The following is a 12635-nucleotide window of genomic DNA, read 5'->3' as shown; positions in this document are numbered from 1 at the left end:
TCTTCGAGAATAATGCAATGAGGAGTACAGTATTGCAAAAAGCAAGACATCTGTACTCCCCGGTCGTAGCGCCGTAAAGGAACCTGGTACCAATAATCCAGACGAGTTGGCTGTCCTTGTTCATCTTTCACTGCCTGAACCACTGTGCGTGCTGTTTTTTGCAAGTGGGATGCCATGGGGAATGGGATGGGGGGTTGAGCAAACCGGCCATCGGATGCCTGCTTCCACGTAGCCCCGCTGGATACCGGAATGGTTATTCCCTAACTGAATGGCATCCCAACGATGGCTTAATCCTGTGTGTGTATCCGTGCCGAGAAGATGAATGATACTGAGCCTATCAGCTGTCTCTACGGAACCTTCGAGATACCGGGCGCCCTCTCTCGTCGTAGCATCGCCTTGTCACGGTAATGCGGGGCTCTACCGTGATTGACCTTCTTTCCTTAGCTACTCGAAGGACTTTTATGGACAGAGTAAACTTTAAAACTCTTTCTGACGCTGAATCTAAGGAGGAGATGGATGTCGAACTTACGACTCCAACTGACCTTACTATGAATTTAGATCAGGGGCGAGTCTACAGAGGAGATGGATGCCGAGCTCATGACTCCAACTGATGACCTATCTGTAAATTTAGATCAGGAGTGAGAGCTTCACAACTCCCCAACTCCTGATCCAATAACTGAACCTAAAAAAAAAAGGTTTGGTGATGCAGCCAGGAATCAACTGAGTCGTCTCCTCAAGAGCGGGGTACCTTATAAAACCGCCTTGCACCAAATTCTTCAGCGGTGTACGCAGAATCTGTCTCAGATGGGGGAACAAACCCCTATGAGCAGGTTTAGCAAACGTTTGCGCTCAAGTGATGATTCACCAAAACCAGAGGCGAAAAAGCCCTGCACGGTTGAATCTAAGGCATCGTCAGGTGTAGTTGACGTGCAAAAAACCCTCATATGGTAAGGTTGTTGTGTGGGTATCAAGGTGGGAATCTTGCACCTTGACCATCCGACTACCTCATTAACGATAAAACAGCAGAGCATATATACTTTGCTACTAACCAATAATCCAGTTGAAGAAAAGAAGAACACAGTTCACCAATATAAAAAATAAAAAATGAATAATATCTTTTATTTCATTTCGAATCTATGGCATATTTTACTGTTGACTGTGAAGAGGAAATGATACAAATCATGAGACGGAATATTTTTTTACTAGTCTTGCCTTCTTCTGGCATTATAATAATGATGTCAGTGAGAATAATCTTGAGCGGAAAATAAGGAAGACTCAAATTGAATTAAAAGGGATATAAAATGGTTTAGACTTTCACGGCTGAGGTTTTCAGTGTCATTGCTTTTCGAGTTTGAAAGCCATGGATTTTTAGAATTTCTTCCTGATGTTACGCTGGCGCGAGTGACTAGCTTCTTCAGATGTTTAACCATCATGGCTTGCTGTCCGTAAAGCGTATTTATGCCTTGTCAGGTAATCCGTTGTATTTGTACCTGCATGTGCAGGCGTTGTATTTGTACCTGCCTGCATAAATACGCTTTACGAAACCTAAGAGGTAGTCATCGTACAGCAAGCCATGATGGTTAAACAAAATTAAATTAGTACAGGAACTCAATGAAGATGATCCTGATAGAAAGCTGCAATTTTGTGAACAACTGATCCAGCTACTAATTGATGATCCGCTCCTATCATTCATCACGTGCTTTTCCGATGAGAGTAATTTTTTTATGGAGCTGTGAATAGGCATAATTGCCATTACTGGGATGACAGTAACCCACACTTATTCCGAGAGGTCCATACCCAGTACCCTCAAAAAATCAATGTCTGGTGTGGCATATTAGGTAGTCATATCGTAGGGCCACTTCTTATTCCTGAAAATTTAACTGGTGAGGTCTACCTGAACATGCTTGAAGATACAATTAATCCTCTCATAACAGAAATAATAAAAAATGACCAAAATCATAATGATGATCGGCTCCATTTCCAGCAAGATGAAGCACCTCCTCACTATGTTGCTCCGGTAAGAGAGTTTTTAGATGACCGGTTTCCTGGACGGTGGATTAGAAGGAGAAGCCCCATCGTATGGCCTGCCAGGTCACCTGATTTATCGCCTTTAGATTTTTTCCTTTGGGGACACTCGAAAAATAAATGTTTTGCTACGCAGCCCGAGTCCATAGAAGATCTTCGCCAACGAATTACAGCAGAGTGCAGAAGTATAACACCTGATATGCTACAGAATGTTAGAAATAGATTTGAACAGAATCTGTATTATTGTATGGAAGCAAATGGGTCACATTTTCAGTACTTGCTGAAGTAGGATTCTACTAAGTCAATTACACATTTCAAAGTACTGGGTTGTAGTTGTTTTTCTTCATAATACCTACATGTTTGAGTGAAATACAACAAATTAGGTATCATTGGAAAGATAATTTTGTGCTCTTTCAATTGATATATCACTCGACCCCACTTTCTATTTAAAATTTTAGGGTCGTTACTCACCCTCGCTAGGGGGTTGAAGGCACAGGTAGAAAAATACATCTAAAATGTGTCCCCCTCAAAAGCAAAATTGACCAGGCTTTCAAACTCGAAAAGCAATGACACTGAAAGGGAAATAGTTTTAGGACAGATTCGTTTTTGTATATTGATGAAGAAGTAGAGAACCTTATCCTTCCTGACCTAAAAAAATAAGAATAATTATCCGTGAATCAATTGAAATTCCAAGTTGTTTCGTTGGAAAATAATCTTAGCGACAATATGATTCTTGAATCGACTGTGAATGCCAGTCAATTCAGTGAACATTGACTATATATTGATATATTAAACTGAAATCAACTATTTTCTTCACTATCATACCTGTAAGTGAATCACATATATCGAATCATCTTAACATTATGTTTGTTATTTACCAGCAGAAAAGTATGCAATTCTAATTGAAGTAGGAAGTACAAGCCCGTTCCGGAGTATTTCGTACATAGTACATAGGTTCGAGTTCCGCCCGGTTTCAAAAATTCAAAATATATTTCGACTCTGAAACTTGGTTGATGACTTGTTTCAAAGCAACCTCAGAACGCTGGTATCGACTGATGCGTGCTATGAAATGCACTTCGAAAAGTAAGATCTCCCCCTTTCCTCAGCTCGCACAAATTTCAAAAAGACTTCTGAGATTGATTGCACCATAAGCTGATTGCCAGTTGAACGATTGCAAACCATTTTGAATGATTTCCAAACTAATTCAGATATTTGATGATATCCAAGCTCTGATAAAAAGGAGAGTAACTCATGTCGATATATGCATTTGAAATTTGAAGATGTATGAGTACAGTACACTTCAATTATACTAGGTAAGGGATAATTTTTGTACGAGATTCATCTCAACGTATAATGTAGATTCATCTTCAGTAATTTCATGATTTCTTACCAGTTTTTTTCTTTTCCTCTTGGAGTTGATCGGTCCTTTCATCTACTAATACTTCCAGATTATTCGCATATTTTTCCATCATGGCCATCATATTATCAAATATATTTGGTTTCCTACAAAACAAAATTAGTGCAAAGGAGTATTTCAGGAATATAATCATCTTCAATCGAAGACCTTCAGTTCGACCTTGGAATAACTATTTTGGCACCCATCTTTTCACATTGCGATATTTTTTCTTTAAATTTTACCAGGTAAATACCTAAAATGTAAGTACCTAAGTACTTCACCTCCTAACCTGACCAGTAACGTAATGATTTCTGCAATAATTGAACTGATGACAATAAATAAGCAACCATTTTCGCTGCCCAGTAAGTTTAAAAAAGATGCCAGAGCGACAAGCACAAGAGGCCGATCAAACAAAACCAAAGAACATCTCAAGTGGCTTTGGTAAGTTTAACATCTCTTGAATGCATACACACAAATACACCCAAAATCCGGTATTTCACATAGACACACATATACTTAGTTCTTGACACATAAACACTCGTCTCAGTTAGGTACAGGAGATCACCATGCAAACATTGCACACAGTATTAACGTAAAACAAACAGATGAAATAAGGGTATATATACCAGACTGACCTCCAACCATGGTAGATCAGAATTCAGGGGTTCCCAATTTCATTTAGCCATGGAATCCTAATTGAGGATACATTTTTTGACGGAACTCTAGCTGGCTATTTAAATAACTGAAGTGTTCACCTAGTAGTTTGATTATTTTCATGTTACGACACGACAGTTTGATGCGAAGATCCGAATCTGCATTCAGTCTGTTTCTGTATTTATTATTTGTATAAGCGTGGGCTGAAAATCCAGTCTTGCATCGGTAAGTCGTCACAAATTGAAGCAGAACTGGAGTAGCTCTTTTAACAATTGCAGGGTATTTACATCTTCGACAAAGCGCGCGAGACCCCTGTGATCCTTCTACGGAACCTCTGTGGCCCTTTTACGGAACCCCTGTGGCCGTTCTATGGAACTCCTGTGGTCCTTCTACGGAACCCCAAGGTTCCGCGGACCGCCTTTCAGAAATTAAGGAATCTGGGGATTGTATATCAATCTCGCTGAAGTGCCAAGCCGCAGGTTTAGGATCGCTCGGAAGTGATTGGAGAAGAGATTCTACATATATTAACCGTGTGGGGAAGATTCTATCTCACAAGGAGAGGGGAGGGGACGATGTGTAAACACATTTATACTTCTTGATGCGCTCACTCTGACCTCTTCGTAGAACTCGAACACTAGCTGTGTTCTATATGATAACAGCCACTAAGGCCCCTCTGCGACCATGGTAATACTAGCCAACAACTTCAATTCAATTCAACTCGGATTTTTCCATTGTTCGACATAGTGACATCTTCGCTCATTACTTCTGAGACTGAGAGAAAGCGATCTTCGGTTGTTGTTAATCTACATACATTAACGCATGGAAAAAAGGGTGTTGACAAATTTTTTTGGTGGTTTGTCGAGCTAGGATTCAATACAAACTTCAATTCTCACGTCTATCCAAATGATTGATGCTCATATTGTGTGCAAAGTAGCCATTTCTTCGAATCAAAATATATTGATGTCAATAAGGAATATGAGGTGTCAGGTTCTAGTTCACATAGTCAGGAGGACTGTAGGGCGTACTTCTAATTGAATCATGGTATTCGCCACACATGCAAATTTGGCTTTTCCAATCATGCGACGTTTTTTTTCCAAGGACAAAACACAAACACTATAGCAAAATCCTTAAGGCGCTACAAGAGCGGTGCTTGCGAGAAAATAACGATTCACGTTGAATTTGAATCGCTGAAAATTGAATTCAGTTGCAAAAACGTTCTCAAGAAGTTATCTCCACATAAACGCAGTTCTCGAAGTGAAGGGTATCCGGTATATGCAATTCTTGGAATCACACTCCGCGTTTGGTGACCTTGTTTTCGTGAGGCTGCCACGGATAGTGTTTCCGGATTTGAAGCAGGTTGTGATATTGTACTGGGACCCAGTTTTTCTCATCCTTTCCGACAATTCTCTGACCTAGGGAAGGGCAAGCACTGATTGTGACAGGTTGTCTTCGTCGTGAGGGTCTTGCTGTCTTCTAATCAAAGTATGTTTCACCACAACTTTGGAGTAACCATTTCATTGAAGATCTTTTTTGATGATACCTTGTTCCTTCTAGAGACCTTCCTTCGTATCACAGAGCCCAAAGACACGATCCCCTAGAGTCTTGATGACTTTTCTTTTGCAGATTGATGGTGGTTGGGTTCGTGGTTCAGATACTGTCCCGTATGAGTTGGTTTTCGGTATACAGATGTTTTCAACTTAGTGTCTGTCGGTCCTCTTCACCAATACGTCTAAGAATGACACTTCGTTGTGGACTTCCTTCCCCATTGTGAAGGTGATGGCTGTTGATATGCTTCCGAAAGGTGTCTCAACCAGGCTTGGGGCTTCTTGTAGGCTTCTTCAATGGCCACAGAGTTCCAAACCACTCCATATATATATATATATATATATATATATATATATATATATATATATATATATATATATATATATATATATATATATGTTTGCTATAACTGGTGAAAGTTGCGATCCCATTAGGAGTCCCTCATCTTGCGTAAAGATTTCGTCCTTCGGTTGAAAATACCAGTTCCGTACACAGCATCCTAGTAATCCCATGATCACTTCTATGGGTAGGTTCGTTCCAATTTTCAGGTTCTCGTCTTGGGATAGCTTTGTCTATATGATATGAAGTGCTTATTCGACAGGAATGTTTGTGTAAAGGCTATCCACGTCGAAACTGATCAATTTATCTTGCTCTGTGACTTTGATTGCCTCTAGTAATTCGACAGAATGCCTTGGATTCTACCGAAAGATGAAGGTTTTTCTTGTAGTGGTTGGATGATTGAAAGTAAAAATCTGGACAAGTTTCTAGTAGCTGAATCTCTGGAAGTAATGACCGGTCTGAGCGGAACACCCTTCTTGTGGATTTTGGGTACAACACAACATACAGATGTGGTGCGATTTTTGCGATGATGTCCATTTTTTCGAAAAATAAACTTGATGTATTGAGGAAGTTGTACTAGATTCCAAAGTCTGCTATAAGTCACTTTCAATTGATGCAGTAGTACTGACTAGTGAAATCCAACATGAAACAATATCAACCACTTTCAAACGAATATTGTTTTTGTTTGTGGTTTATGTGGATTATTTTTGAGTTGATTGTTGATTTTATACCATTTAATCACTCCCAATCAGTTCAATTATCATGACTTATACTTTTTTCTACCATCAAACATGTTTTCTTCAATTTTCCACATATAGTAATTAGAAAATGGGGACCAGATTCGAACCTTGTGAATCACTAAAAGATAAAACTGTCCATTTTCATAATTATTGATTGCTTTCAACTATTTTCGTTTTTGAAACTAGTTTTGAAGTAATTTGTAAGAATAACCTTTCATTCCTGGATTGTATAATGTATCTGACAAAATATCTTGGTTGACTACCTTAACTTTCAAATTATTCGAACTGTTGGATCCCATTTCTGTTATGATATTGATTTTCTATCTATTTTGAGTTTCAAATATTTCTTTCTAATTTAATCAATAGAAACCTGAATCCCTAGCTTTGGACTGAATGATTCCGTACAGCCCATCTCGTCTTGTATTTGTAAATCTTTTGCTGGAAAAATCCTCACTTTTTTACTTTGTGGTAAATGTTCAAGAAGTACCGAAAACTTATGTGAATTTCTGGAACTTTATCTAGCTTTTCCTAATATGACTAATAACCAGTCCGTGCAAAGGTTATTGTTAAATCATCTGAAAATGGAATTTTTAATAGGTGATGATCGACTGTATTGTCAAACATGCGCCAAACTAACTGACTGTTATAAGGAAACAAGGAAACAATCTAATAATAACACTGATGATTTTCAAACAAGACTCAACCTCTAACGGAAGCGAGAAACTCTTTGGAAGGTTCGAAATAGATGAACATTTCAACCTAGCAGACCAATATTATAATATTCATGCAGTAATGGTTCACTATGGTTCTGGCGTTGAATTTGGTCATTATTACGCCTTGGTCAAAGAAGAAACGGACTGGTTTAAATTTGACGATAGTCGTCTACATTTTGTTTTATAAGAGAGAGGACATTGTTAGATCAAGATCTTCAGATGATGTGGTGTTGCAGGTTTTTTCGGGTTTTCCTACAGGTGAAAAAGCAAATGCGGCACTGGAATCAATGAAGTCGCCCCGGAGCGCCAATTAATTTTTATTGTTGTTTTTATTTTATTTTTATCGTTGTTTTAGTAAAATAATTTATTACACTATTAACAATAAAAATTATTGAGAAAAAAATTCACATACCTTCTAGATACTTGAATATTTTCCAGTAATATTGTTTATTATTGTGAATATCATTTTGTCCAGGAATATTTTACTTTTACTGATATTTCCTTTCTTGAACAAGATGTGAAGAAAATTGATGGTTCAAAAAAATGTTACTTCGTAATTGTATTTCAATCAAAAATATATCAAAAAGAATGACTTGCTAACTTACATTCCCTTCCTCAAAGGCCTCAATTTGGTTCGAATATTTTTGAAATCCGGCCGATCATCTGGATTTTCCTGCCAGCAGTCTTTCAAACAATCCCTCACGAAATCGAAACTATTCTCCAAAGCTTCCATGGGTGGTCTGAAAAATCCCTTCATTTACTTTTCTTTCAATAAGCCCCTGATTACGAACTTTCATTTGTAAGAAACAGTTTATTGTTTTATTTGTTTGTTTTCCGGATACTTTTATCTCTAAGCTTTCCTGATTGAGCTTTGCTATCGTTTCATTTTATCTTTTCTCTTGCTGAAATAACCCTAATCTGAAGACAACAAATTTCATTATGTGGTACAGATTTTTGTCCGGATTTTTCGGAGTGAATGAATATTTATTTATCATACAGGAAGCCGTTCCTTTTATCATGTGGTAACATTGCTTTATTCTGAACCGTAACACATAAGAAGTCGATTAAATGGGAAAAAAGGTAACTGTCATCGGGAACAATACAATGGTCGAAAAAAATTTACGAGGACTCTCGCCCTTCTCAAGTTATACGGGGAAAACCAAAAATGCTTTTTTCGTTTTTTTCGGAAGGAATTGTTATTTCGGAGAATATCATAAAATGGAATGGTAATATGTTTTTGAAGTGTTTGGTTAGGTTAGGTCTTTTTGACCCTCCACCGCAACCCGCAAGGGTTCATGTGGCTCACACCTATTCACACTCGGTCAAATAAACTCAGCTTCTTGACGAAGCCGATTCGTTTGTATGGTGAATGGTCTTTCAGGTCAGATGATGGGACTACTGCTCTGCCTAACTCTAAAAACCTGATTCGGTCCCCAGCGGGGCAGGCAAAGCCTAAAGTGACGCCAATGACATGTTCTGGTCCGATGAAGCTTCTTGCAGTATCCTCCTTTGCAAGGGACTCAGCAGCTTCATTGTCTTCATTGCCTGGTCCAGACCAGGACAAGTCTTGCTATCAAGGATAGTCGTTTTTGGCAATTTGCTACCAATTTAGACGTTGCTCGGTAAGAACCAAGAGCTACCAACGCCGCTTGACTGTCCGAGAATATTCGGGGCATGGGAACTTCCCAGGTTACCTTGCCAGGTTCAACCTGGGACCTGAAGTACCATGCTCCTGTGGCTGGGGGGAGCCCGAAACGGCAGAGCGTATGGAGGGAGAGAAAATCGGATGGCGCGAATGGAAGGAACGACTTGAGCGAGAAAATGGAGAAATGCAGCTTAGGGGAATGAATGGAAAAAAAGGGAATGTATTCGGGTAGCGAATGAATGGGCAGAGAGCGTGGTGAGGGATGAAAGGGAATAATGACAGGCAAATTGCCACATACAAACCTGGGAGGAAATGTGATGAACGACACGCGCCCCGGTCCTGTTACTGACTTGGAGGGTTAACCCCAACTTATGTATTAATTCGGAACGCCAGATAACATCATGTATTGTGTGAATGTTATTGTTAGGGATTGCAATGATAACTTAATGATTATTTAGATAATAGTTAGTATATAAAATAATGTGAATTTTAATTTTCTACTAATTTGAATGTAATAATATTTATGGGCAATAAATATAAATGGGTCTTCTACCCCCGCTGGTTTCGTCCGTTCGTGTGGCCGACGTTATACGTCGACTGCATGGAGGGGGGGTGAGTTCGGAGAAGTAGGGGTTCCATTGACAGTGGTGGCGTTAGATAGAAGGAAGATGCCTAGCTGTAAAGCCCTCGAGCCAGGTCAGCGGAAGGCGATGGCATTATTCATGCCCGAGAATATTTTTAATGACTTGTGTGTGAGGTTGGATTTATCCAATCTCTCCACACACAATTCAATAGCGTAAATTACCGCTTGAAATACAGTCGCATAAGTTCCTAGGCAGATAGATATCTCTATCCTGGATCTGCGACTAAAAACACCTGCACCAGAACCGGAAGGTGTTTTTGATTCATCTATGAACCAACAACTATCTGCTCTTGATATTTCCTTCTCCCGGTAGATCCAGTCCTCTCTACTCGGGGATAGTACTTTATAAGGCAGTTCGTAGTTGACAGTTGGGGGCATGCTGTGACTTCCAGTGTCAACCAACAGTCTGTTGCACTCCGCATTAAATTGATTTGTGCACTTGGCAATATGCACAAGTCTGTATGCAGTACATCTAGCCTCTCTTTTCACAAAAATGTGAAGAGGAGGTAGATCTAGAAGGATCTCCATGGCGGCTGACGATGTGGTACTGATGGCACTACTGATACCCAGACAAGCTTGTCTCTGTAAGCCAGAGAGCTTCGCTTGGGCCATTTTCTGTAGAGCCTTCGGCCACCAGGCAATTGCATCATAAGTGATCATTGGTCTGACAATCATCACATAAATCCAATGGATTTGTTTGAGACCTAAACCCCAAGTTTCACCACAAATCTTTCGAAATGTCCATACAGACAGTCTGGCTTTGTGACTTTTATCAAGGACAATGCCAAGACACTTCACCTCCGTTCCAAATGGAATGACCTCACCATTGAGGAAAAGTGTCGTTAGATCGTCCAATATTCTCCTCTTGGTGAAGGGGATTAACACAGTTTTGATGGGGTTGACAGACATCTGCTCCTTCAAGCACCAGCTACCCTTCCCGACGTGTACCTTGCCAGGATGACGAGGTCATCTGCATGAGCTTGCAGATCAACTTTTCTTCTGTCGAGGGCATCAAGCAGACAATACATCAGGAGCGACCACAGAAGAGGAGATAGTACTCCACCTTGAAGGCAGCTCCTGGTGACCCTGAACCTAATGGCCTCGCGTTGAAGAGTCGTAGTTGCTGATCCAGCCAGTAATGGTCGATTCTATACCTTTCCTAGCCAGAGACAATAGATTCAGGTAGTGCATTGTCAAATACTCCTTCAATATCAAGAAATACAGCATTCGCAATCTCCTTGTTGTCAAGGGATTGGGAGATTTTCTCATCTCAAGTCCTTTCAACAGGAAGAATGTAAGACTGATTGGTCGTACCGATTTAGGGTGTGGGTCTCTCCGACCCACTTTAGGTATATATACCACCCTCGTATCCAACCAACTGGGTGGTATATAGTTCCACGCCAGACTAGCTCTGTACAATTTTGTGAGGATATGTGAAATTATTTCCAGTTCGCTTTGAAGAAGAGCTGGAAATATACCGTCCTCTCCGGGGATTTCGAAGTGTGCTATGACGATGTAATAATAAATTTGAATAGGATGGCGACCGTTGAATATGATTTTGATTGTCAAGTTGGTGGGAATTCGGTCAAAATGTTGAAGAAAACCAATTTCTAAATTGTCGACGTTCCGAAACTTTATTGTTGATGAGTACTTTTGTAAAGTGTTCGAAACGTTTATTATTTTTTAACGATTGTTATATCACATAATTTATTTTGTTTCTAACAGATCTGCTTTGTAAATTTCCATTTTAATATGTATGTCTTGTTCTTATATTTCAGAGTCCTGAAGATGAAACAGAAACTTTCGAAACGTCGACAATTTAGAAATTGGATTTCTTCAACATTTTGACTGAATTCCCGCTAACTTGACAATCAAAGTAATGATAAATATTCGATAAAACGTTTCGTGGCCACATGGCCATCATCAACTTAGTACGGACCTGTCTTTTTTATTACAGATATTGATATTCAATTCAATACAATTTAATTCATTTATTACCTTTTTTTCCATATGAAATATGTTAGGTTCGTCAATACACAAGTAGATATACATAGGTCATTTATACAAATTATGCAATGGAGACGCTATTCATAGATATAAAAATAAAATTTACACACTATACAATTACAAAATATACACACTATATCTATTTTTACACAGATACACGTATATACATATACTTATACACGAATGTTCAACAAGTTTTAACCAAATCAAGAAATTCATCAATTGCATATATAGGATTATTGGTCAAGAAAGTTTTCACACTTTTTTTAAATTTGTTGATAGAACTGTCTCTTGTAGTCCTCGGCATTAAGTTATAGTAGAAACTTCCAGCTCATTCTGGTGACCGCTTGTAAGATAGCTTTCGAAAACTTTTCAAGTGTATGTTATTGTGATTTCTTGTCGAATAACTGTGAATATCCGAGTTTTTCTCGATGTTTTTGATGTTGTTATGAACGTATACTGATATCTTCAATAAATAAATTCCCAGTGCAGTAAGTATTTTAGTTTCTTTAAAGACTAATCTACACGATTCTCGATATTCTAGATTGAAAATCAGTCGTATAATTCTTTCTTGATTAATGAATACACGACTACATTCCGTTGCTTGTCCCCATGTGATAATGTTATAACTAATTGCTGAATGAGCGAGAGCCTAGTAAACATTGATTAGCGATGCTTTGCTTAGGGTATATTTCAACCTGTGAATAGCAAAAAATGCTTAGTTCAAGCTATAAATTCACAATCCAAGGGTATATCACATTTAATATTTTATAGCGTTTCATTCGAAATAATCACTATCATCAGTGACAACAATCAAACAGAAAAACAATTCATGACTACATGGAAATCTATATGAAGTGGACGAATTGACGACCTCTTTTTTGAATGCACATTTTGTTTGAGATGGTCGATATCTGTGTTGAAAAAA

General features: G+C 38.8%; 1 protein-coding gene across 4 annotated transcripts in view; it reads right to left on the bottom strand.

Annotated features, from left to right (window-relative positions):
- LOC111512674 (guanylate cyclase 32E) overlaps window positions 1–12635 on the bottom strand; it is a 292318-nt gene that overhangs the window by 31449 nt on the left and 248234 nt on the right. For all 4 annotated transcript variants that reach the window (XM_074180299.1, XM_074180298.1, XM_074180297.1 and 1 more), the window contains 2 exons: window positions 8018–8152; window positions 3416–3528 (listed from right to left, as the gene is read on the bottom strand). In XM_074180299.1, the coding sequence (XP_074036400.1) occupies window positions 3416–3528; window positions 8018–8152 (248 nt within the window). The remainder of the gene's footprint in view (window positions 1–3415; window positions 3529–8017; window positions 8153–12635) is intronic.

Source organism: Leptinotarsa decemlineata, unplaced genomic scaffold, assembly GCF_025532065.1.
Source record: "Leptinotarsa decemlineata unplaced genomic scaffold, Ldec_3_MD MMD2_tig00026294_RagTag_RagTag, whole genome shotgun sequence".
NCBI classification, from domain to species: Eukaryota; Metazoa; Arthropoda; class Insecta; order Coleoptera; family Chrysomelidae; genus Leptinotarsa; species Leptinotarsa decemlineata.
Note: the sequence above shows the minus strand (reverse complement) of the source record. Positions and strands in the feature narration are given on the sequence as shown.